At 46.3% G+C, this 23,438-nt stretch overlaps 1 protein-coding gene across 1 annotated transcript in view; it reads left to right on the top strand.

Annotated features, from left to right (window-relative positions):
• Positions 1 to 22,026, top strand: part of PSPH (phosphoserine phosphatase) — a 31,477-nt gene extending 9,451 nt beyond the window's left edge. Inside the window, exons 2-6 of the mRNA XM_007530048.3 lie at positions 12,683 to 12,841; positions 15,641 to 15,775; positions 17,250 to 17,395; positions 19,599 to 19,747; positions 21,528 to 22,026. Coding sequence (XP_007530110.2) covers positions 12,683 to 12,841; positions 15,641 to 15,775; positions 17,250 to 17,395; positions 19,599 to 19,747; positions 21,528 to 21,635 — 697 coding nt within the window. The 3' untranslated portion in view covers positions 21,636 to 22,026. The remainder of the gene's footprint in view (positions 1 to 12,682; positions 12,842 to 15,640; positions 15,776 to 17,249; positions 17,396 to 19,598; positions 19,748 to 21,527) is intronic.
• Positions 22,027 to 23,438: the final 1,412 nt, after the last annotated feature.

Here is a 23,438-nt window from a genome sequence, read left to right as displayed (position 1 = left end):
GAACACTGCTCAGCTCTGGCCTATGGTGGTGTGGGGGATTGAACCTGGGACTTTGGAGCCTCAGGCATGAAATTCTCATTGCATAACCATTATGCTAGCTACCTGCCCCCTGCCCCAATTTTTTTCTTTTTATTGGATAGAAATTGAAAGAGACAGGGAGAGAGACAAAGAGATACCTGCAGACCTGCTTCACTGCTTGTGAAGTGTTCCCCTTGCAGATGGGGAGAGGGGGCGTGAACCTGGGACCTTATGCGGGTCTTTGCACTTAGTACTAGGTGAGCTTAACTGGGTGGACCATCACCCCAACTCCCTCCCCCCACCTTTTTTTTTTCTTGTTGTCAGTTCACTGCTCTCCAGTCCTGTGGGAGCCTGGCTCAAATCTGGGTGATGCACATGTTATAGCAGGTAGACACACTTTCCAGGAGAGCTATTTTGTTGATTTATTTATTTTATTTAACCAGAGCACTGCTCGGCTTTGCTTTTTTTTTTTTATTTTTATTGTTGTAGTTATTATTGTTGTCGTTGTTGGATAGGACAGAGAGAAATGGAGAGGGGAGGGGGAAGACAGAGAGAGGGAGAGAAAGACAGACACCTGCAGACCTGTTTCACCGCTTGTGAAGCGACACCCCTGCAGGTGGGGAGCCAGGGCTTGAACCAGTCGGCTTTGCTTTATGGTGGTGTAGGGGATTGAACCTAGGACCTTGAAGCCTCAGGCTTGACAATCTCTTTGCATAACCATTATGCTATCTACCCCCCCAAGCTATTTTGTTAACGTTATAAACACTTAAAAATTTATTTATTTGAGAGAGAGAGAGAGCATGATAGAACTAGAGCATCACTCTGGCACATGTGACACTGGTGATCGCACTTGGGGACCTCATGCTTCAGAGTTTTTTTTTTTTTTTTTTTTTGCCACCAAGGATATCTCTGGGGCTTGGTACTGGCACTATGAATCTACTGCTCCCAGTGGCTCCATCCCCCCATTTTATTTGATAGGACAGAGAGAAATTGAGAGGGAAGGAGGAGATAGAGAGGGAGAGAGAACTATAGAAAGGATAAGATACCTACAGACATTCTTCACTGCTCATGAAACGTCTCCCCTGCAGGTGGGGAGCCTGGGGTTTGAACCTGTGTCCTTTTGCATGGTACTATGTGTGCTTAACCTGGTGTACCACCGCCCAGCCCCCTTCAGAGTTCAGCTTATAGAGCATTTTTGATAAGGCTGAGAGACATGTGAATGAGGCCCTTTGCTCTGCAGCCTGGGTTGGGCTGTAAAACGGCTAATGCTAGGGCATACCTCCTTGCACGGGCCAACCATCCAGCCTGCCTTCCCTCCTTCCTTTTATTGTCACTTCACTGTTCCAGGCAAACTTTTTTCAGGTAGAAAGACAGAAGGACAGGGAGTCGGGCGGTAGCACAGCGGGTTAAGCGAAGGTGTGGCACAAAGCGCAAGGACCGGCATAAGGATCCCGGTTCCAGCCCCCAGCTCCCCACCTGCAGGGGCGTCACTTCACAGGCGGTGAAGCAGGTCTGCAGGTGTCTGTGTTTCTCTCCCCCTCTCTGTCTTCCCCTCCTCTCTCCATTTGTCTCTGTCCTATCCTAACGATGACATCAATAACAACAATACTAACTATAACAATAAAATAACACAACAAAAGGGAATAAATAAATATTTAAAAAAATCTTTTAAAAAGTTAAAAAGAAAAGAAGGAAAGAAAGACAGAAAGACAGACAGAAGGAGACAGGGAAAGATACCACAGCACCGGTCTCCTCCAGGGCAGTGGGGACCGGCACACTACCCAGTAATCATCTTGCAAGCCCAGCACGAGTGTTTCATGGGTAAAACTGAGGCCACAGAGCCAGTCGTGGAGATGGGCAGCGGCAATTCTGAGATGGCTGTCCTGTTCTTGGGGGCAATGGGAGTTAGCCTCTGCTCTACTTGGGGAGATGTCTGTCTTCCTTTTATATTTGAGGCTGAAGGCGTTGTAAGAATCAGTAGTTGGAAAGAGGCTTCAGTCACTAAATTTTTATTTACTTATTTATTTGTTTTCCCTTTTGTTGCCCTTGTTTTTTATTGTTGTTGTAGTTATTAGTGTTGTTGTTATTGATGTCATCGTTATTGGATAGGACAGAGAGAAATGGAGAGAGGAGGGGAAGACAGAGAGGGGGAGAGAAAGACAGACACCTGCAGACCTGCTTCACCACCTGTGAAGCGACTTGCCTGCAAATGGGGAGCCGGGGGGCTGAAACCAGATCCTTATACCAGTCCTTGCACTTTGTGCCACCTGTGCTTAACCTGCTGTGCTACCTACCGGCTGACTCCCCACTGAATTTTAAAAAAAGAATTAAAAATATATTTTTAAAAATTTTATTTATTTATTTGTGAGACAGATAAGAGAGGGGGAGGGAGAGAACCAGACATTACTCTGGTACATGTATATATTTTTGGATAGAGACAGAAATCGAGAAGGAAGGGGGAGATAGAGAGAGGGAGAGAAACACCTGAAGCTTCCCCCCTGAAAGTGGGGATCAGGGGCTTGCACCCAGATCCTTAAGCATGGAAGCATATGCACTTAACCAGGTGAGAGCCAGGCAGTGGTGCCCCTGGTTAAGCGCACACATTACAGTGTGCAGGGACCTGGGTTCAAGCCCCTGCTTTTCCTAGCTGCAGGGGGAAAGCTTCATGAGCGGTGAAGCAGAAGCAGGTCTCTTTCCCTATCTATTTCTCCCTCCCCGATCAATTTCTTTATCTATCTATCCAATAATAAAGATTAGAGGGTCGGGTGGTAGCACAGCTGGTTAATCTCACATGGCGCGAAGCGCAAGGACTGGCCTAAGGATCCCGTTTCGAGCCCCCAGCTCCCCATCCGCAGGGGAGTCGCTTCACAGGTAATGAAGCAGGTCTGCAGGTGTCTCTCTTTCTCTCCCCCTCTCTGTCTTTCCCTCCTCTCTCCATTTCTCTCTGTCCTATCCAACAATGATGACATCAATAACAATAACTACAACAATAAAAAACAAGGGCAACAAAAGGGAATAAATAATAAATAAAGATAAAAAAGATGGTGCTCTTTATCATATTATTGTTAAAAAAATGGTGTACCACCACTTGACCCTTGATGAATTTTTTTTTTTTCTTTTAATATAAGAAATCTTGGCTTTTCTGATTATCTCAAAGAAACCAGGAGCCTCTTGCTGGTGCCCATTCAGTTTGCCTCCAGGGTTATTGTTTGGGCTTGGTGCCTGCACCACGAATCTGCTGCTCCTGGAGGCCTTTTTTTTTTTCCCCTTTTGTTACCCTGGTTGTTTTACCATTGTTGTGGTTATTATCATCGTTGTTATTGATGTCTTCGTTGTTGGATAGGACAGAGAGAAAGGGAGAGAGGAGGGGGTGAGAAAGAGAGAGACTTGCAGACCTGCTTCATCACCTGTGAAGTGACTCCCCTGCAGGTGGGGAGCCAGGGGCTCGAACCAGGATCCTTCCTCCAGTCTATGTGCTTCGTGCCACTTGGACTTAACCTGCTGCGATACCACCTGACTCCTTCCTTGTTGTTATTGTTGACATTGCTGTTGTTGGAGAGGACAGAGAGAAATTGGAGAGGAGGAAAAGGCAGAGAGGGAGAGAGAGAGATAGACAAATACAGACCTGCTTCACCACTTGTGAAGCCACTGACTCCCCGGCAGGTTGGGATTCAGGGGATTGAACCGGGATCCTTACACCAGTCCTTGTTCTTAGTGCCATGTGCATTTAACCCGCTGCGCTACTGCTCGGCCCCCTTAATTTTTTTTTTTTCTTTTCTTTTTGTGTCCAGGGTTATCGCTGGGATTTGGTGCCTGCACAGCTCCACCTTCCCATCTGCCATTTTATTTGTTTGTTTATTTATTTATTACCAGAGCACTGCTCTGTTCTGGCTCATAGAAATGTTGGGAATTAAACCTTGGCCCTTTGAAACCTCAGGCATGAGAGTCTTTTTGCAGAACCGTTCATTATACCATCTCCTTAGTCCTGCTATTTTTTTTTTTTTCCTCCAGGGTTATTGCTGGGCTCGGTGCCTGCACCAGGAATCCACCGCTCCTGGAGGCCATTCCCCCCCCCCCCCTTTTTGTTGCCCTTATTGTTGTAGCCTCGCTGTGGTCATTATTATTGCCATTGTTGATGTTGTTCGTTGTTGGATAGGACAGAGAGAAATGGAGAGAAGAGGGGAAGACAGAGAGGAGGAGAGAAAGATAGACACCTGCAGACCTGCTTCACCGCCTGTGAAGAGACTCCCCTGCAGGTGGGGAGCCGGGGGCTTGAACTGGGATCCTTACGCAGGTCCCTGAGCTTTGCGCCACATGCGCTTAAGCCGCTGTGCCACCGCCCGACCCCCAGTCCTGCTATTTTCTTTCACAAATGGTGAGATGCCTGAGGCTCTGAAATCCCAGGTTCAATCCCCCACAGCACCATAAGCCAGAGTTGATCAGTGCTCTTGTATGGAGAAAGAAAAAAAAAAAAAAAGAAAGAAAAGGAAGGAAGAGGGAGAGAGGGAGGAAAGAAGAAAGGAAGGAAGGAAGGAAGGAATGAATGAATGAATTTAGCTTTGGCCTCATCTTTGTTTCAGCACCCAGCTTCTGAAATCCTAGGTATTTCCTGTGATGAGAGAGACGGTCTATGTTTTGCTGTGCTCATGGGGATCTGGGGAGCTCTTCAAGGGGTGGTGCTGTCTTCCTGCAAGTTAGAACTTTTCCATCCAGCCTCCTGCCCCCTTACCAACAAGCTGAAACTGGAGATTCAGCTCAATCGCAACAGTGAATTATTTACTCTTGTAGCTTTTGTAATAATGCTTTCATAGAAACCCAAGTACAAGGTGAGAGAGATTATTGGCTGGTGAACCCATGAAGGTGCAGGGATAATGGTGCTCTCAGAGAGCATGGCATCTCTGGGCCCTTTCAAAACCACACTGCTCAGCCTAGCCGTCTCTTCTGTATGTCCCTACAGACCTGCGTTACTGCTTCTGAAGCTTCCCCTGTCGGTGGGAAACAGGGGCTTGTATCTGGGTCCCTGTGCATGGTAACTTGTGCACTTAACTGGGTGTGCCACCGCCGGGCCTCCTTCTGTTGTTTACAGGTATGAATATTAGATCCCCCCATGGGGTCAAAAGTGTCTAAGTAGAAAGACAGGAGGTAGAGGGAAGTAGGGCAGTAGTGTAGCAGGCTAGGTGCAAGTGGCACAAAGCGCAAGGTCCTAAGGATCCTGGTTCGAGCCCCGGCTCCCCACCTGCAGGGGAGTCGCTTCACAGGCGGTGAAGCAGGTCTGCAGGTGTCTATCTTTCTCTCCCCCCCTCTGTCTTCCCCTCTTCTCTCCATTTCTCTCTGTCCTATCCCACAACAACAACATAAATAACAACAATAATAACTACAACAATAAGACAAGGGCAACAAAAAGGAATCAATATAAAAAAAAAAACGAGGTAGAAATTAGGAACTTTCTTTCCTTTTTTCTCTCTCCCTTTCTTTTTTTGACTGCAGGGTAATTGATCACTGGGGCTTGGTGCTAGCACTACGAATCCACTGCTCCTAATGGCCATTTCTTTCTATTTTACTGTAGAGGACAGAGAGAAATTGAGAAGTGAGAGGGAGGTAGAGAGGGACAGAGAAAGATAGACACCTGTAGACCTGCTTCCTCGCTGTGAAGCTTCCCCCCTATAGGTGCGTGTGGGGGGGTAGGCTCTAGGAATTTTCTGTTTTTGTTAATATGTGGATTTTTGTTTGTTTTGTTTTGTTTTTCGGTCATTGCTAGGATTTTAAAGACACCACACCACCAAATCTTTCCTCGATGCAGTAGAGGCTGGCCTTGAACCTGGGTTGCTAACATGGCCAAGCAGGCACACTGTGCAGGTGAGCTATTTTGCACACCCAGAGCTCCTAGTCTCCATCTTTAGAGAGAAGCTGCATGAGCAGTGAAGCAGTGCTGCAGGTATCTTTCTTCTTTTTTTTAATTAAGGTATTTATTTTCCTTTTTGTTGCCTTTGTTGTAGTTATTGTTGTTGTTATTGATGTCATCATTGTTAGATAGGACAGGGAGAAATGGAGAGAGGAGGGGAAGGGGGAAGCCAGAGAGGGGCAGAGAAAGACAGACACCTGCAGACCTGCTTCGCCGCCTGTGAAGAGACTCCCCTGCAGGTGGGGAACCAGGGGCTCGAACCGGGATCCTTACGCCGGTCCTTGCACTTCTCACCATGTGCACTTAACTCGCTGTGCTACCTCCCGACTCCCTGCAGGTATCTTTCTTTCTCTCTTCCTTTCTATTTCCCCTTCCCCTCATAAGTTTCACTCTGTCTCTATCCAAAATATATGTATACAGTGTAACCTAATCAGTCTACTCTTCCAAACCCCAAGCTTCTGCTTATCTATGTGGGGCCTGGACAGTGAAACACCTGGTCGAGTGCATATGTCACCATGCTCCAGGACCCACTTTCAAGCCCCTGGTCCCCACCTGCAGTCGGAAGCTTTGTGTATTGGAGCAGGTCTATCTCTTCCTCCCTCTCGATCCAATTAATTAATACATATTCATGATATGTTAATATTATCTTATACATAATTCTATACTAATATTATATTAATATATACATATATATAATTATAAACCTGTTAAATTTTTCTAAAAGATGCCACATTATGAGAGAGGGAATCAGAGCATCATACTTAGACATGAGGTGCTGGGGATCAAACTCAGGACCTCATGCTTTCAAGTCTAACACTTTACCCAGTGTGCCATCTCCCAGGTCGGAAACTCACGCAAGCATCATTTTCTTTCTCTTTTCTCTTTCTTCCTTCTTTCTATTTTTAAAAAATATTTTTTATTAATACCTGCAGCCCTGCTTCACCATTTGTGAAGCTTTCCCCAAGCAGGTGGGGACCAGGGTCTTGAACCCAGGTCCTTGCGCACTGTGATGTGAGTTCGTAACCAGCTGTGCCACTGCCTGGCCTCCCTTCTTTCTTTTCCTTTCCCTCCTTTCTTCATTCCTTCCTTGCTGTTTTTTCTCTTCTGTCTTATTAATTCAAAGAATACAGTGCTTAGCTCTGGCTCATGGTGACACAGGATAAACCTGGGACCTGGTGGCTGGGTGGTAGCATAGCGGGTTAAGCGCATGTGGCGCAAAGCGCAAGGACCGAGGTAAGGATCCTGGTTTGAGCCCCCGGCTCCCCAACTGCAGGGGAGTCGCTTCACAGGCGGTGAAGCAGGTCTGCAGGTGTCTCTCTTTCTCTCCCCCTCTCTGTCTTCCCTTCCTCTCTCAATTTCTCTCTGTCCTATCCAACAATAATAGTAATAACAACAATGATTAACAACAAGGGCAGCAAAAGGGAAAAAATGGCCTCCAGGAGCAGTGGATTCGTAGTGCGGGCACCGAGCCCCGGCAATAACCCTGGAGGCAAAAGAACAAACAAACAAAAAAAAAACCTGGGACCTTAGAGCCTCCAGTCTGAGTCTGTTTATAGCATTTTAATCACAGGGTAGATCCTGCTTATTCATTAGACTTTTCCAACACAGTTGTCCTGCATGCAGATAGATGCTTTTGGTGTTGTCTGCCTTCCCTGTCATTCTTGTACTAAAGTAGATAGAACTATTTTTTTAAAAGAATATATATATATATTTATATTTATATATATATCAAGGGTAACTGAATGGAATCACCATCAAGGGGATGAGGGCAACTCTGAGGCTGGTGATTTTGTGAGGTGAAGGAAACTAGAAGTTCAGGGGCCAGTTGGTAGCCCACCTGGTCAAGTGCACACATTACAGTGTGCAAGGACCCAGGTTCAAACCCCTAGTTCCCACCTGCAGGGGGAAAGCTTCATGAGTGGCAAAGCAGTGCTGCGGGTGTCTCTCTGTCTCTCTGTCTCTCTGTGTCCCTCTTCCTGTCAACTTCTGGCTGTCTCTATCCAATAAGTAAAAAAAGATAATAAAAAATGATAAAGAAATCAGAAGTTCAGTTTGGGATGTTTCCGCAACATCTATGGGGAGGTCAAGGTGGCAGAGCCTAGGGTTTGGGAGAGTGGCCTGGTTACATTGTCTACATGAGGGGATTACTGTCGTAGAGAAGACATACAAAGCCAGGGCCGGGGTGAATTAAGCAGGGAGTGAGTAGAAGTGGGTACAACTAAGGATGGAGTTCGGGCGGGAGATGCAACATTAAGAGAACAGATGATGGGCCAGCCAGATGGAATAGTGCTCCTGCTTTGTCTAGTGGTCCTGCTTTGTCCTGTGAAAGACCCAGGTTCAAGCCCAGCCTCCACTGCGTTGGAAGAAGCTTTGATACTGTGGTGTGTCCCACCTCCCCACACCTCACCTCCTGTGTCTGTTTTTCTAGGTGAAAAAGGCTTAGCCCAGTATCTATCTTGGGGTGGTGGTGGTAATGAGAGAACACAGATGAGACCCAAACGGCAGAGGAACTCAGCCTGGAAGAGGGGACCTAGGACTGAGGAGATAGCTCGGTTTCTTACAGTGCAGGACTTGTGTGCCCGAGGTTCTGGAGGTCCCAGGTTCCCAGCATCACCATAAATTAGTACTGAGCGGTGCTGTTGTTTTTTTTCTCTGGCTCAAATAAATAAATACATCTTTAAAAAATATTTTTCTGGGGAATCAGGTGGTAGCACAGTAGGTTAAGAGCACATGGTGAGAAGCTCAAGGACCGGCTTAAGGATCCTGGTTTGAGCCCCCGGCTCCTCACCTGCAGGGGAGTGGCTTCACAGGCGGTGAAGCAGGTCTGCGGGTGTCTATCTTTCCCCCTCTCTGTCTTTCTCTCCTCTCCATTTCTCTCTGTCCTATCCAATAACAATGACAACATCAATAACAACAACAATAAAAAATAACAAGGTCAACAAAAATTAAATAAATTTAAGAAAAATAATATATATATATATTTCTGGGAGTCGGGCGATAGCACAGTACCATAAGTGCACGTGGTGCAAATCGCAAGGACCAGCATAAGGATCCCGGTTCAAGCCCCTGGCTCCCCACCTGCAGGGGAGTCGCTTCATAGGCGATGAAGCAGGTCTGCAGGTGTCTGTCTTTCTCTCCCCCTCTCTGTCTTCCCGTCCTCTCTCCATTTCTCTCTGTCCTATCCAACAATGACAACATCCATAACAACATCGATAACAAACAAGGGCAACAAAAGGGAAAATAAATAAATATAAAAAAAAAATTAAAAAAAAATTTTTTTCTGTCCCCATATCACCGTAAATCAGAGCTGGTAATTGCTCTGGTACAAAAAGAAAGAAAAAATTCTTTCTTTCTTTTTTTAATTTATTTTTATTTATTTATTTTGCCTCCAGGGTTATTGCTGGGGCTCAGTGCCTGCACTACAGATCCACTGCTCCTGGAGGCCATTTTTTCCCTTTTGTTGCCCTTGTTGTTTATCATTGTTATTGCTGTCATTGTTGTTGGATAGGACAGAAAGAAATCAATAGAGGAGGGGAAGATAGAGAGGGGGAGAGAAAGACACATGCAGACCTGCTTCACTGCTTGTGAAGCAACTCTCTTGCAGTTGGGGAGCTGGGGACTTGAACCGAATCCTTAAATCCCTCTGTATTGTTTATTTGGTAGAGACTGAGAGAAATGAAGTGGGACAGGGGAGAGAGAGAGGGAGAGAGACATCTGCAGCACTGTCTTACCGCTTGTGAAGCAGTCCCCTGCAGGGGAGCACTGTGGTATTGAATCTGGGTCTTTGCACATTGTAGCATGTGTGCTCAACCAGGTGTACCACCACCCAGCCCTTAAAAAAAATTCCTTAAAAAAGTATAAATGGGGGGGGGGCGGGTGGTAGTGCACATGGCATGAAGCTCAAGGAACAGCAGCCTAAGGTTCCTGGTTTGAGCCCCTGGTTCCCCTCCTGCAGGGGGGTCGCTGCACGGGCTGTGAAGCAGGTCTGCAGGTGTCTGTCTTTCTCTCTCCCTCTCTGTCTTCCCTTCCTCTCTCAATTTCTCTCTGTCCTATCCAACAACGACGACATCAATAACAACAAGGGCAAGAAAAGGGAAAACAAAATAGCCTCCGGGAGCAGTGGATTCATAGTGCAGGCACGAAGCCCCAGCAGTAACTCTGGAGGCAATAATAATAATTATTATTATAAATATAAATATATAAATACACACCTATGTATGAACCTGGGAAGAACATGTCTTCTAAGTTGAGGGACTGGCATCAACAAGATGACAGTGGGTGAAAATCAGACTGGTTAGCTCAAAGCAAATGTGTTCAGTGCCCATGTTTTATTTTTTTTCTTAAGATTTTTAAAAAATATTTACTTTTTGTTGCCATTGTTATTTTTATTGTTGTTGTAGTTATTACTGCGGTTGATGTCGTTGTTGCTGGATAGGACAGAGAGAAATGGAGAGAGGAGGGGAAGACAGAGAAGGGGAAAGATAGACACCTGCAGACCTGCTTCACCACCTGTCAAGCGACTCCCCTGCAGGTGGGGAGCTGAGGGCTCAAACCGGGATGCTTAATGCCAGTCCTTGCGCTTTGCACCATGTGCACTTAACCTGCTGCGCCACCGCCCGACCCCCCTTTTTTGCCTCCAGGGTTATTGCTGGGGCTCAGTGCCTGCACCATAAATCCATTGCTCCTGGAGGGAATTTTTTTTCTCTTTTGTTGCCCTTGTTGTTGTTGTAGCCTTGTTGTGGTCATTATTGTTGTTGTTGATGTTGTTTGTTGTTGTATAGGACAGAGGGAAATGGAGAGAGGAGAGAAAGACAGAGAGGGGGGAGAGAAAGACACCTGCAGACCTGCTTCACCGCTTGTGAAGCGACTCCCCTGCAGGTGGGGAGCTGAGGGCTCGAACCGGGATCCTTACGCTGATCTTTGGGCTTTGCTTCTTGTGCGCTTAACCCGCTGTGCCACGGCCTGACCCCCAACCTGTGTTTTCTTGGGCTTAGTACTAAGTGCACTTAACTGGATGCACCACCACCCGGCCAGCCCCCGGTGTCCCTGTTTTCTTTCTTTTATTTTCCCAGGAATTTAAAACTTTATTCAAGAAAATTGAGAACAGTTGAAAGAGAGGGAGGGGGGGAGAGAGAGAGAGAAAGAGAGGAAGAAAGAGAGAGAGAAGCCCTCTTAGTCACATCTCAATGGGTGTTCACCTAGCAGACAGCAAGACAGAAAGAGGGAGAAAGAGAGAAGCCATTCAGAGCTCTTACAAACACGTCGACGGGGCTCTCACCTAGCAGAGTGTCCATGTTTCCTTACTCTAGTTTTCCGTTGAATGGGATCTCCAGTCACGTTCCAGCTACTCATTTCAGTGCAGATTCTGTTATCTAACTGGATCCATTAATGTTATCTCCCCTGCCCTACTGATCATGGTACTGGGGATTGAACATTGGAGCTCAGAGCCCAGGTTTGAAAATTGTTTGCAGAACCCCAGCTCTCTCTCCCCTTATTAGTGGGTCTCCAGCGAACTTCATGTGTCCTATTTAGAGTACTGTCTTTAAGAACTCCAGGCAGGGGTCAGCAATGTGTTCTGCAAGGGGCCAGCTAGTTAATATTTTAGACTCTGAAGGATATATATATATATTCTCTTTTCCAACTTCTTAGTTATCACTGGGGCTCGGTGCCTGCACTACTTATCTGCTGCCCCTGGAGGCTATTTTTTCCCTTTTGTTGCCCCTATTGTTTATCATTGTATATTTGTGCACCAAGCCCCAGCAATAACCCTGGAGGCAAATATATATATATATATATATATATATGTATTTTTTTTGGGGGGGACTAGATGGTGGCACACCTGGTTAAGTGCACACATTACAGTGCTCAAGGACCTGGGTTCAAGCCTCTGGTCTCCACCTACAGGGGGAAAGCTTTGCAAGTGGTGAGGCAGGGATACAGCTGTCTCTGTCTCTCTCTCCCCCCCTCAGTTTCTCTCTGTCTTTATTCAATAATAATAATAAAAGAATATATATAATATATTTTAAAGAAGTACAGAGTTCAGATGGAGCTTGGTTTGTATTAAGAAGTGAGTGAGTCGGGAGTTAGGCAGTAGCTCAGCAGGTTAAGCGCAGGTGGCGCGAAGCACAAGGGTCAGCGTAAGGATCCCAGTTCGAGCCCCCGGCTCCCCACCTGCAGGGAAGTCGCTTCACAAGTGGTGAAGCAGGTCCTCAGGTGTCTGTCTTTCTCTCCCCCCTCTCTGTCTTCCTTCTCTCTCTCCATTTCTCTCTGTCCTATCCAACAACGATGACAACAATAACTACAACAATAAAACAACAAGGGCAACAAAAGGGAATAAATATTAAAAAAAAAAAAAAAAAAAGCGAGTGAGTCCACAGGTCTTAGCTTATGTGGTCACAAGGTATTTTTCTTTTCTTTTCTTTTTATTATTATCTTTATTTATTAGATAGATACAGCCAGAAATTGAAAGGGAGATAGAGAGGGAGAGAGGCAGAGAAATACCCAAAGACCTGCTTCACCACTTGTGAAACTTTCCCCCTGCAGGTGGAGACTGGGAGCTTGAACCCAGGCCCTTACACATTGTAACATGTGCGCTCAACCAGTTGCATCACCACCCAGCCCCTCATGAGGAGGTGTTTTTTTTTACGCAAAAATGCATCATGACTTTGTTGAAATCCCAATGAATCCTAGTCTGTTGGCCACATTGGACCTTCTGATGATGGTATTTGATGTCTTTGAGTGTATTTCTTTTTCCTCCCACAGGAGCAGACTTCGTCCAAGGATGGTCTCCCACTCAGAGCTGAGGAAACTTTTCTGTTCAGCCGATGCCGTGTGCTTCGATGTTGACAGCACAGTTATTCGAGAAGAAGGAATTGATGAGCTGGCCAAGTTCTGTGGAGTTGAAGATGCAGTGTCAGAAATGTAGGAAACTAGATTTGTTTGTTTCAGTAGAATGATAAGTAATTGCAGACGAGATTGACTTTTCATGTCTGGCTGGATCAGAGTCCAAACTCCTGGGCTTTGGTCCCTCACTTTTAAACATGGGCACCAGGCTTTTCATTTCATCACTTAAAACTGTATCTGGTAGTCAGCAATAGTCATTCAGGGGGTAGATAGCAAAATGGTGATACAAAGAGACTCTCATGCCTGAGTCTCTAAAGTCCCAGGTTCAGTCCCCTGCACCACCATAAGCCAGAGCTGAGCAGTGCTCTGGTAAAAACAAAAACAAAGCCAAACAAACAACAATAATCATTCATGTAAATATGGTTAAAAACTAGTTTCTGAGGGGATCAGGTAGTGCAGCGGGTTAAGTGCACATGGCATGAAGCCTAAGGACCGGCATAAAGATCCAGGTTCGGCCCCCGTCTCCCCCAGCTCCCCACCTGCAGGGGGGTCACTTCAAAAGTGGTGAAGCGGGGGTCGGGCGGTGGTGCAGTGGGTTAGGCGCATGTGGTGCAAAGTGTAAGGACCGGCGTAAGGATCCCGGTTCAAGCCCCCGGCTCCCCACCTGCAGGGGAGTTGCTTCACAGGCGGTGAAGCAGGTCTGCAGGTGTCTTTCTCTCCCCCTCTCTGTCTTACCCTCCTCTCTCCACTTCGCTCTGTCCTACCCAACAATGAACAACATCAACAATGGCAATAATAATAACCACAGCGAGGCTGCAACAAGGAGGGCAACAAAAGGGGGAAAAAATGGCCTCCAGGAGTGGTGGATTCATGGTGCAGGCACTGAGCCCAGCAATAACGCTGGAGGGAAAAAAAAAAATTAAAAAAAAAAAAAAGTGGTGAAGCAGAAAAAAGTGGTGAAGCAGGTCTGCAGGTGTCTATCTTTCTCTCCCCCTCTCTGTCTTCCCCTCCTCTCTCCATTTTTCTCTGTCCTAACCAACAACATCAATAACAATAACAATAACCACAATGATAAACAACAAGGGCAACGAAAGGGAAAAAAATAGCCTCCAGGAGCAGTGGATGTGTGGTGCAGGCATTAAGCCTCACCAATAACCCTGAGGCAAAAAAAAAACCAAACAAACCTAGTTTCTGGGCTTGGGTGATTGCATAGTGAATGGTTCTGCAAAAGCCATTCATGCTTCAAGCCCTAAAGGCCCCAGGTTCAATCCCCAGCACCACCACCATAAGCCAGAGCTCAGCAGGCTCAGGGAAAACAAAACTAGTTCCCTCGGACAGACAAATGCAAATAAGACAACTCTTAGAACTCTTAGGTTGGTCAGAGGATAACTGTAACCAAAGAGGACAGGCTGGGGAGATCGAGAGTGTGACCTATCTGTCTGTCTCTCCTTCCCTCTCAATTTCTCTCTGTCCCTATATGATAAATAAGAATAAATAGATAAAATATTTTTTTTTAAAAAAAGTGATCTTTCAGGTTTGCTCACAAAGTAGGTTTATTTTATTTTGCCTTCATGGTTATCGCTCGGGCTCAGTGCCTGCCCCACAAATCCACTGCTCCTAGCGGCCATCTTTTTTCCATTTTTGTTGTTGTTGGATGGGACAGAGAGAAACAGAGAGGAGGGGAAGACAGAGATGAGGAGAGAAAGTCACTTGCAGACGTGCTTCACTGCTTGCGAAGCAACCCCCCTACAGGTGGGGAGCCGGGGACTTGAACCAGAATCCTTGCGCCCGGCCTTGCCCTAACAAAGTAGTATTTTAAAACACAATTTTTCTTCTTTTTTAAATATATATATATATTTATTTATTTACTTTTGTTGCCCTTATTGTTTTATTGTTGTGGTTATTATTGTTGTTGTTATTGATGTCATTTTTCGATAGGACAGAGAGAAATGGAGAGAGGAGGGGAAGACAGAGAGAGAGATAGACACCTGCAGACCTGCTTCACCGCCTGTGAAGCGACTCCCCTGCAGGTGGGGAGTCGGGGGCTCAAACTGGGATCCTTGTGCCGGTCCTTGTGCTTTGTGCCACGTGCGCTTAACCTCCTGCGCTACCGCCCAACTCCCTCTTTCTTTCTATTGACACCTCCCCTCTCAATTTATTTGTCACACCAAATAAAAATAGAAAGAAAAAAAAAGTGGGGGACTGGATGGTGACACACCTGGTTAAAAGCACATAGGACCCTGGCCAAGGATCCAGGTTTGAGCCCTTGGCTCCCCACCTGTAGGAGAGACATTTCATAAGTGGAGAAGTAGATCTGCAGGTGTTTCTCTCTCTCTCTCTCTCCCCCCCCTCCCCTCCTCTCTCCCTCTCTCTCCCTTTCTTTCTCCCTCTCCCTACCCCAGTCAATTTCTCTCCTACCCAATAAAAACAAAAAAGGAAAGAAAAAGAAAAAATGGCTACCAGGAGCAGTGGATTTGTAATACAGGCACCAAGCATGTACAAACTATTGCATTTTGTAAAACATTAATTCCCCAATAAGAAATTAAGAAATAAACAAACAAACTAATGAGAGAGAGAAACATGTGTTTAAGAAACGTTCTTGGGTATAGTGTGTGTACTTTTCTCAGACTGCTCCATGGTAGAGCTGTGGAGGCAAAGGATCTGGCTCCAAAATGTGAACGTGCCTCTCACGCAAACCTTGTGAATACTTGTGCCCGGCCTCGCCTCCATGCCCTGCGGCATGTCAGCTGTGCAGAGGGGCTCCATGCACCTTCCTCACAGACGGCTGCTGGAAGGAATTGGGGGTGGGGGGGTCGGATATGTGGAGCTCAGAGATGTAATCAGTCGGTTGATCTGACTGTGGGGTTTTCCTCCTAGGACACGACGGGCCATGGGGGGGTCTGTGCCTTTCAAGGCTGCCCTTACGGAGCGCCTAGCGCTGATCCAGCCCTCTAGGGAACAGGTGCAAAGGCTCCTAGCAGAGCACCCCCCACATCTGACCCCAGGCATAAGGTAAGAGATGCTCTGTCTGTCCCGTCAGCCCCTTCTGTGTGGGTCTTGGATATGATCTTGTGTGGCTGCTGGGTTCTCCTGTCTGCCTCCCTTTCTCCCTGGGGAGTGCCTAAGCCACCTCTTCATCTTGGGTTTCTAGGTCTGTCTGTGTACAGACTAGGGTTGTGGGCTGGACTCTTAAAGCAGCCAAGCCAAGATCTCTCTCTTTAAAGTTTTATTTGTTTATTTACTTATTTTGGAGAGATACAGAGAGAAATTAAGAGGGAAGGGGGGAGAAGGAGACACTAGAGCCAGATGGCAGCAGACCTGGGTAAGTGTACACATTACAGTGTGCAAGGAGCTACATGCAGGGGACAGCTGCATGAGGGCTGAAATTGGGCTGCAGATGTCTCTCTGTCTCTCTCTGTCACTCCCTCCCTTCGCAATTTGTCTTGGTCTCTGTCCACAAAAAATTTAAAATGGATAAAACAGTGGTCCGGGAAGTGGCACAGTGGATAAAGCATTGGGTTCTTAACCATGAGGTCCTGAGTTTAATCCCAGCAGGACATGTACCAGAGTGATGACTGTTTTTTTTTTTTTCTCTCCACCTATTTTTCTAATTAATAAATAAATAAAAGAAAATAAGGGAGTCGGGCGATAGCACAGCAGGTTAAGCGCACGTGGCGCAAAGCACAAGGACCGGCGTAAGGATCCTGGTTAGAGCCTCCGGCTCCTCACCTGCAGGGGAGTCGCTTCACAGGCGGTGAAGCAGGTCTGCAGGTGTCTTGTCTTTCTCTCCCCTTCTCTGTCTTCCCCTCCTCTCTCCATTTCTCTCTGTCCTATCCAACAACAACAACATCAAGAACAACAATAATAACTACAACGATAAAACAAGGGCAACAAAAAGGAAAATAAATAAATATTAAAAAAAAGAAAAGAAAAATAATATGAGAGAGAGAAAGGCCTGCAACACTGCTTTACCACTAGTGAAGTTTCCTCCTTTGCATGTGGAGACTGGGGGCTCGAACCTGGGTCTTGTACACCGTAGCATGTTCACGTTACCAGGTGTGCCACCACCTGCCCCTGAATCTCTCTCTTTAAAATATTATTTGTTTACTTCTTGGACAGAGACAGAAATCAAGAGAGAAGGGAGAGAGAGAGCGAGCGAGCGAGTGCGAGCGCCTTGCAGCACCGCTTCACCTCTCGTGAAACTTCCCTCCTACAGGTGGGGGCCGAGGGCTTGAACCCAGGTCCTTGAGCATGGTAACGTGTGCTTACTGGGCACACCACTGCCCAGCCCCTCCATGAATTTCTAAGTGCATCAGAATGACGTGCATAAAAGATTAATTTCCAAGACGACAGGCCTCGTGTTGTTTGGCAGACGTGTTCAGGAGACAAGTCTGTTCTCATTTTCTTTTCCTGTTTCTTTTGCATTAACTGGTACTGGAGATTTTCTATTTCTTTTATTATTATTCCCCCCACCTTTTTTTTGCAGGGAGCTTGTAAGTCGCCTGCAAGAGCGAAATGTCCAGGTTTTCCTCATTTCTGGCGGCTTCCGGAGCATCGTGGAGCACGTGGCTTCCAAGCTCAACATTCCGTTGACCAACGTGTTTGCCAACAGACTGAAATTCTACTTTAATGGTAACCTCTCCCCCCCACCCCGCCCTTCTTCTGTGTCTTATAATTTTTAGTTTTCTGTATTCTAGGTAAGGTCTGCTGAAACGTTGCTTGATGTGGCCGGCAGAATAACTCAGCTTGGGGAGTGCACTGCTTTGCCAAACCCTCGAGCCTGGTCCCCACAGCAGTGGAAGAGGCTTGGGTGCTGTGGTCACTCTTTCTCTGTCTCTGTCTGCAAAAAAAAAAAAAAAGTATAATAATTAAAAAATAAAAACCTGTGGTCTGGGAGGTGGTGCAGTGGATAAAGCATTGGACTCTCAAGTATGAGGTCCTGAGTTCCATCCTTGGCAACACAAGTACCAGAGTGATGTCTGTTTCTTTCTCTCTCTCTCTTCCTATCCCTCTCATTGATAAATAAACAAAATATTTAAAACATATATATAAAAACCTCCACGTGACTTTCGCTAGGGTTTGACAAATAGGTTTATTACTATGCTGGTTATTTGGGTACAAGACAAGCACAGGGACAGAGAGGCAAAGATCAGCTAGTCATGATGGCAGCGAGCTAAGAAGAGTCTTTCAGCTAAAGTCACCAGCACTCAGCTACACGTGATCAGGTCCTGGGTGGGGGTGGGGTGGGGAGCAGTATGGCGGGTCCCTGGGAGAAGGAGAGCAGGCAAGGGCAACAGGAACAGAGAGCACAGTTTCTTCCACACGTTCCCTTAAACAGCGTCCTATCCACCCACCATCCCGTCTGGGTGTGTCTCAGTCCACAGTATGCTTGTCAGGCTGACGTCAGCTATATGCTAATTATGTTCATGTCCCAACAAAAAAGGAACTTAAACGAGCTGGCATTAAGCATTGATATAAATGATTCTCTATCTGGGGCCAGGTGGTGGCACACCTGGCTAAGCGCTCACATTACAATGTACAAGGCCAGATTCAAGCCCCTGGTCCCCACCTGCAAGGGGAGAAAGCCTCGCGAGTGGTGAAGTAGAGCTGCAGGTGTCTGTCTCTCTCCCCTCTCTGTCTCCCCTCTCTCAATTTCTCTCTGTCGCTATTCAATAGTAAATAAATCAAAATAGTTTAAAAAGTGATTCTCAATCTATTGACATAGCGATTCAATTACCCACTGGGTATCCTTTGCTCTGGCCAGTAGTCTTGGATCATTACCTCTCTGAGCTTTGTTTTCTGTGGACATTTACTTCATCTACTTGTTAGGAAGATGTTGATTCCTAGATATTCCACATGGCTTATTTTCTTGTGGGTTGTTTTCCAGTCTTCTGAAAACTCTCGTTGTGTTTGAACCTGTGTAGACTCAGGGAGGAGAGTTTGTTAGTGAGTCACTGCATGGGCCCCCTATCTGAACCCCAGATATATTTTCAGTCACCTCAAGATGTTTCCTTTTTTTTTTTTTCATCTCCAGGGTTACTGCTGGGGCTCGGTGCCTACACTATGAATCCACTGCTCTTGGAGGCCATTTTTCTCATTTTGTTGTCCTTTTTGTTACCCTTGTTGTCATTATTGTTGTTGCTGGATAGGACAGAGAGAAATGGAGACGGGGGAGAGAAAGACAGACACCTGCAGACCTGCTTCACCGCCTGTGAAGCGACTCCCCTGCGTGTGGGGAGCCGGGGCTCGAACTGGGATCCTTATGCTGGTCCTTGTGCTTTGCACCACGTGCGCTTAATCTGCTGCGGCTACCGCCGGACCCCCAAGATGTCTCCATTTATGCCTAGCAGTAGCCAGTACCTTTGAAACTAAATAATAATAATTAAAATAATCTCTCTTTTTTTTTCTGCTTTTTTCCCCCCTTTTTTGCCCTTTTTAAAAATTGTTGTTGTAGTTATTGTTGTTATTAATGTCGTCATTGTTGGATAGGACAGAGAGAAATGGAGAGAGGATGGGAAGACAGAGGGGGAGAGAAAGATAGACACCTGCAGACCTGTTTCACTGCCTGTGAAGTGACTCCCCTGCAGGTGGGGAGCCAGGGGCTCGAACCCGGATCCTTTTGCCAGTCCTTGCGCTTTGCTCTACGTGCGCTTAACCCGCTGTACTACTGCCCGACCTCCATAATCTTTCTTTTATTTGGTAGGACAGAGAGAAATTGAGAAGGGAGACTGGAATAGCAAGGGAGAGAAATTTATAAATTAAATAATTTTTTCAAAAAAGCGCTAACCCCACTAATCTAACTCTAGGGCTCCTTAACACTAACTGCTCTTTTTAGGTGAATATGCAGGTTTTGATGAGATGCAGCCGACAGCGGAATCTGGTGGGAAAGGCAAAGTCATCAAGCTCTTAAAGGAAAAGTTTCATTTTAAGAAAATAGTTATGATCGGAGATGGAGCCACAGACATGGAAGCCTGCCCTCCAGCTGTATGTATGAAGACAACTATTTCCTTCCCTTTGTACTTGTGTTTCACTTGAAAGATGTATTTATGGGAGCCAGGTGGTGGTACACCCGGTTAAGCGCACATGGTACTAAGCACAAGGATGCAGGTTCAAACCCCCAGCTCCCCAGCTGCAGGGGGGACGCTTCAGAAGTGGCAAAGCAGGTCTGCAGGTGTCTGTTTTTCTCTCCCCCTCTGTCTCCCCATCCTCTCTCCATTTCTCTCTGTCCTATCCAACAATGACGACACCAATAACAACAACAATAATAACTACAACAGTAAAATAACAAGGGCAACAAAGAGGAATAAATATTAAAAAAAAAATTTCCATGAAGGGGAGGGTGGTGGTACACCTCCATCTCCCCCCACCCCTCACCCCCACTTTCTGTCTGTCCTGTCAAATAAAGGTAGCAAGAAAAAAAATGGCCATTGGGAGCAGTAGATTCATAGTGCAGGCACTAAGCCCCAACAATAACCCTGGTGGCAAAAAAAAAAAAAAAAAAAAAAGTGAGCTAGACACCTGTAGACCTGCTTGGGTACAGGGGCTCAAACTCAGATCCTTGTACATGACAGTATGTGCATTCAGCCGGGTGTGGCACACTGCTCGTCCCCCCTCCCCCCTTTTGGTAGAGCTAGAGGCAGAGAGGAGAGTACAGCACCAAAGCTTCCTTCAGTACAGTAGGAACCAGGCACGAACCTGGGTCAGGCACATGGCAAAGCAGCGCACTAGCCAAGTGAGCTGCGTCACCAGCCTGAATCCAGTTTTTTATATCCCCCTCCCCGTCAGAGAAGTCTGCACACCACTCCCATCACCAACCCAAGCCACTTTTCACCTTCATGTGCTGGGTATCCAGCACCCTCTCCCCCTCCTCTGCCAACTTCCCCAAGTCCGGAGTCTTTCTCTTTGTTGTAATACACTCCACTCAGTCCAAATTTCATCCTGTGTTTTCCTTTTCTTGCCTTACTTATTATTATTATTTTCCTCCAAGGTTATTGCCGGGGCTCAGTGCCTGTACCACGAATCCAATGCTCCTGGAGGCCATTTTTTCCCCTTTTGTTACCAACAATGGTTGTTTTACCATTGTTGTGGTTGTTATTATCGTTGTTATTGACATCGTTGTTGTTGGATAGGACAGAGAGAAATGGAGAGAGGAGGGGAAGACAGAGAGGGGGAGAGAAAGACAGACACCTGCAGACCTGCTTCACCGTCTGTGAAGTGACCCCCCTGCAGGTGGGAATTCGGGGGCTCAAACTGGGATCCTTCCGCTGGTCCTTGCGCTTTGCGTCACGTGTGCTTAACCCGCTGGGCTACCGCCCGATCCCCTCTTGCCTTGCTTATTAAGTACCACCTATAAGTGAGCCCTTCCAGTAGACTTCCTTAGGCTGAATGTAATGCACTTTGCAAAGTTTTTGTTTGTTTTACCACCAGCTTTGTTACTCAAGCTCATGGCTACGTGACTCTACTGCTCCTGGTGGCCATTTTCCCCCTTTTACTTACTCCCTTTTGCTGCCCTTGTTGTTTTATTGTTGTAGTTATTGTTGTTGTTGTTATTGATGCCATTGTTGTTGGATAGGACAGAGAGAAATGGAGAGAGGAGGGGAAGACAGAGGGGTAGAATAAGATAGACACCTGCAGGCCACTCACTACCTGTGACGCAACCCCCCTGCAGGTGGGGAGCCGGGGGCTCGAACCGGTATCCTTATGCCAGTCCTTGTGCTTTGAGCTTCTCTCTCTTTTTTAACCACTTTCCTGTTCTTCTTTTTAGGATGTCTTCATTGGCTTTGGTGGCAACGTGATCAGGCAACAAGTAAAGGACAATGCTGAGTGGTACATCACTGATTTTGTCGAGCTGTTGGGAGCCCTGGAAGAGTAGTTTTATCACTTTTTATGCAGCTCATAACAACTTCAGGTTAATTTTTAAAATTTCTACAGTTTGGTACTGTCTTCTTGCAATTGCCTATGACCATGTAACGTGTACATCTGAAACTGGTGATCTGTATTTCCAAGTACAACTACAGAGAATGTGACTTTTTTAAAAAATATATTTTAGTGCGAGGATCATGATCATTTATTACCGTGGGAGTTTTAGAATCTGAATTCTTTATGTCTTTTGCCTACTGTAGTTTATTGGAATCCTTTTACAGGTGGGCAGTAAAGGAAACATCCTCAGGATTGGAAATATAGATTAATCAGCTTTAAGTGAACATTGGTTTTCCCTTTGATATATGTATATATAAATAAAAAGTTTATCCATATATCAGAAACAGGTGTCTAATTTTTAGTCGTGTCCAGCAGGTATTTCAGTTTTCAGTGGTTCAGATACTTTGGGCAGAAAACAGCTTCCAGGCAGGGAACCAAGAAGCAGAGCGTGTACTCCAGAGTGAAATGCTAGGTCAGCGGGAGCGAAGTGCTCTTATAACCTCTTGGAATTTGCCATGTAGGGAATGTTCTAAATGCTTAAGAAAAAAGAAAAAGAAAGAAAAACGCCTTAAACAAAAGGACTGATTTTGAAAAACAGACATTGAGAATCACAGGAAATACAAGAACTAAAAACAAGATCTCTTCATCCCAAACGAAGATCAGTGTTTTCTGCCGAGTGAAGAAATAACTCCTATTTTTAGTGGCATATATATATATAAGCCTTTTTTTTTTTTTTTAACAGATGACTTGGAAAGACTGAAAGCCAGGCTCATGTTTATTTGTAGAGGTGCCAAGAAAGAAAAACTTGAGAACATGCTTCGACAGTATAATGAGATACCCTCCCTGATATAAAAATGGGGTTGGGGGGGGGGGGGCGGTAAAGGACGAGGACACAGATGTAGGAAGAGGCACGAGCTCCACGCTGCTAGACAATTGAGCCGAAAAGGCCAGGATGGGTGAATATTGGAAATTACCTGAAAAAGTTGTACCAACCAAACAGTCAGATTGCGTCAAATCTAACAGTGCCCGAACCGAATAATCAGATGCATCAGATCTCCTTCAGTTCCTACAGAGGAGGCAGCGAGTAGTTTTGGCAGCAGTGGATGAGATTCTGAACAACAGGGCTGTTGTTGGGGTTGGAAGGCCTCCCTGGCAGCGCTCCTGGGATCCCTGTGCCACTCAGGGCAGGACCGGGCACGCAATCCCTTGCGGGTGTGGACTGAATAGACTTGGGGCGGGCGGTGGCAGCTCCTGCAGCCCAGCTTTGGCTCCCAAGGAGGTTGAACTGCTGAGAAATTGTAATATCCCCATAGAAACACCCCCTCCTTTTTTTTTAATTTAAGCAAATCAATTGCACAATCCCTTTCTCTGCCCGGCGATCAGCCCGCAGCACAAAAGGCTTCTTGCACAATCCCTTCTTTGTTGTGTCGGATGCAGGGTGAGTTTGGAAAGGAACTAGCCCTTCTGGGCCTTTCTTCCCTCTGAGGATTGGAGGAAACAGCTGCCCAGTGGCGCGCCCTGGAGTCCTGCGCATGCTCACATCACACGGGCTGTCTGGGGCGGGGCTGGAGGCGGGGCCTGTGCACCTGGCTCCAGCCGGGCTGGGACTTACATCCTCATCTGAGCGGGTTATGCAGAATGTCTAATAAATAGCACTACAAAAAAAAAAAATTGACATTTATCATGGGACTAAACTGAAACCACTGAAACCCCTCAACGTTTTCATATACTTCAAAATAAATGAGTGTCCTGTGGT

The sequence above is a fragment of the Erinaceus europaeus genome, chromosome 15 (genome assembly GCF_950295315.1).
Source record: "Erinaceus europaeus chromosome 15, mEriEur2.1, whole genome shotgun sequence".
Classification (NCBI taxonomy): domain Eukaryota; kingdom Metazoa; phylum Chordata; class Mammalia; order Eulipotyphla; family Erinaceidae; genus Erinaceus; species Erinaceus europaeus.
This window is presented reverse-complemented; position numbering and strand designations above follow the sequence as displayed.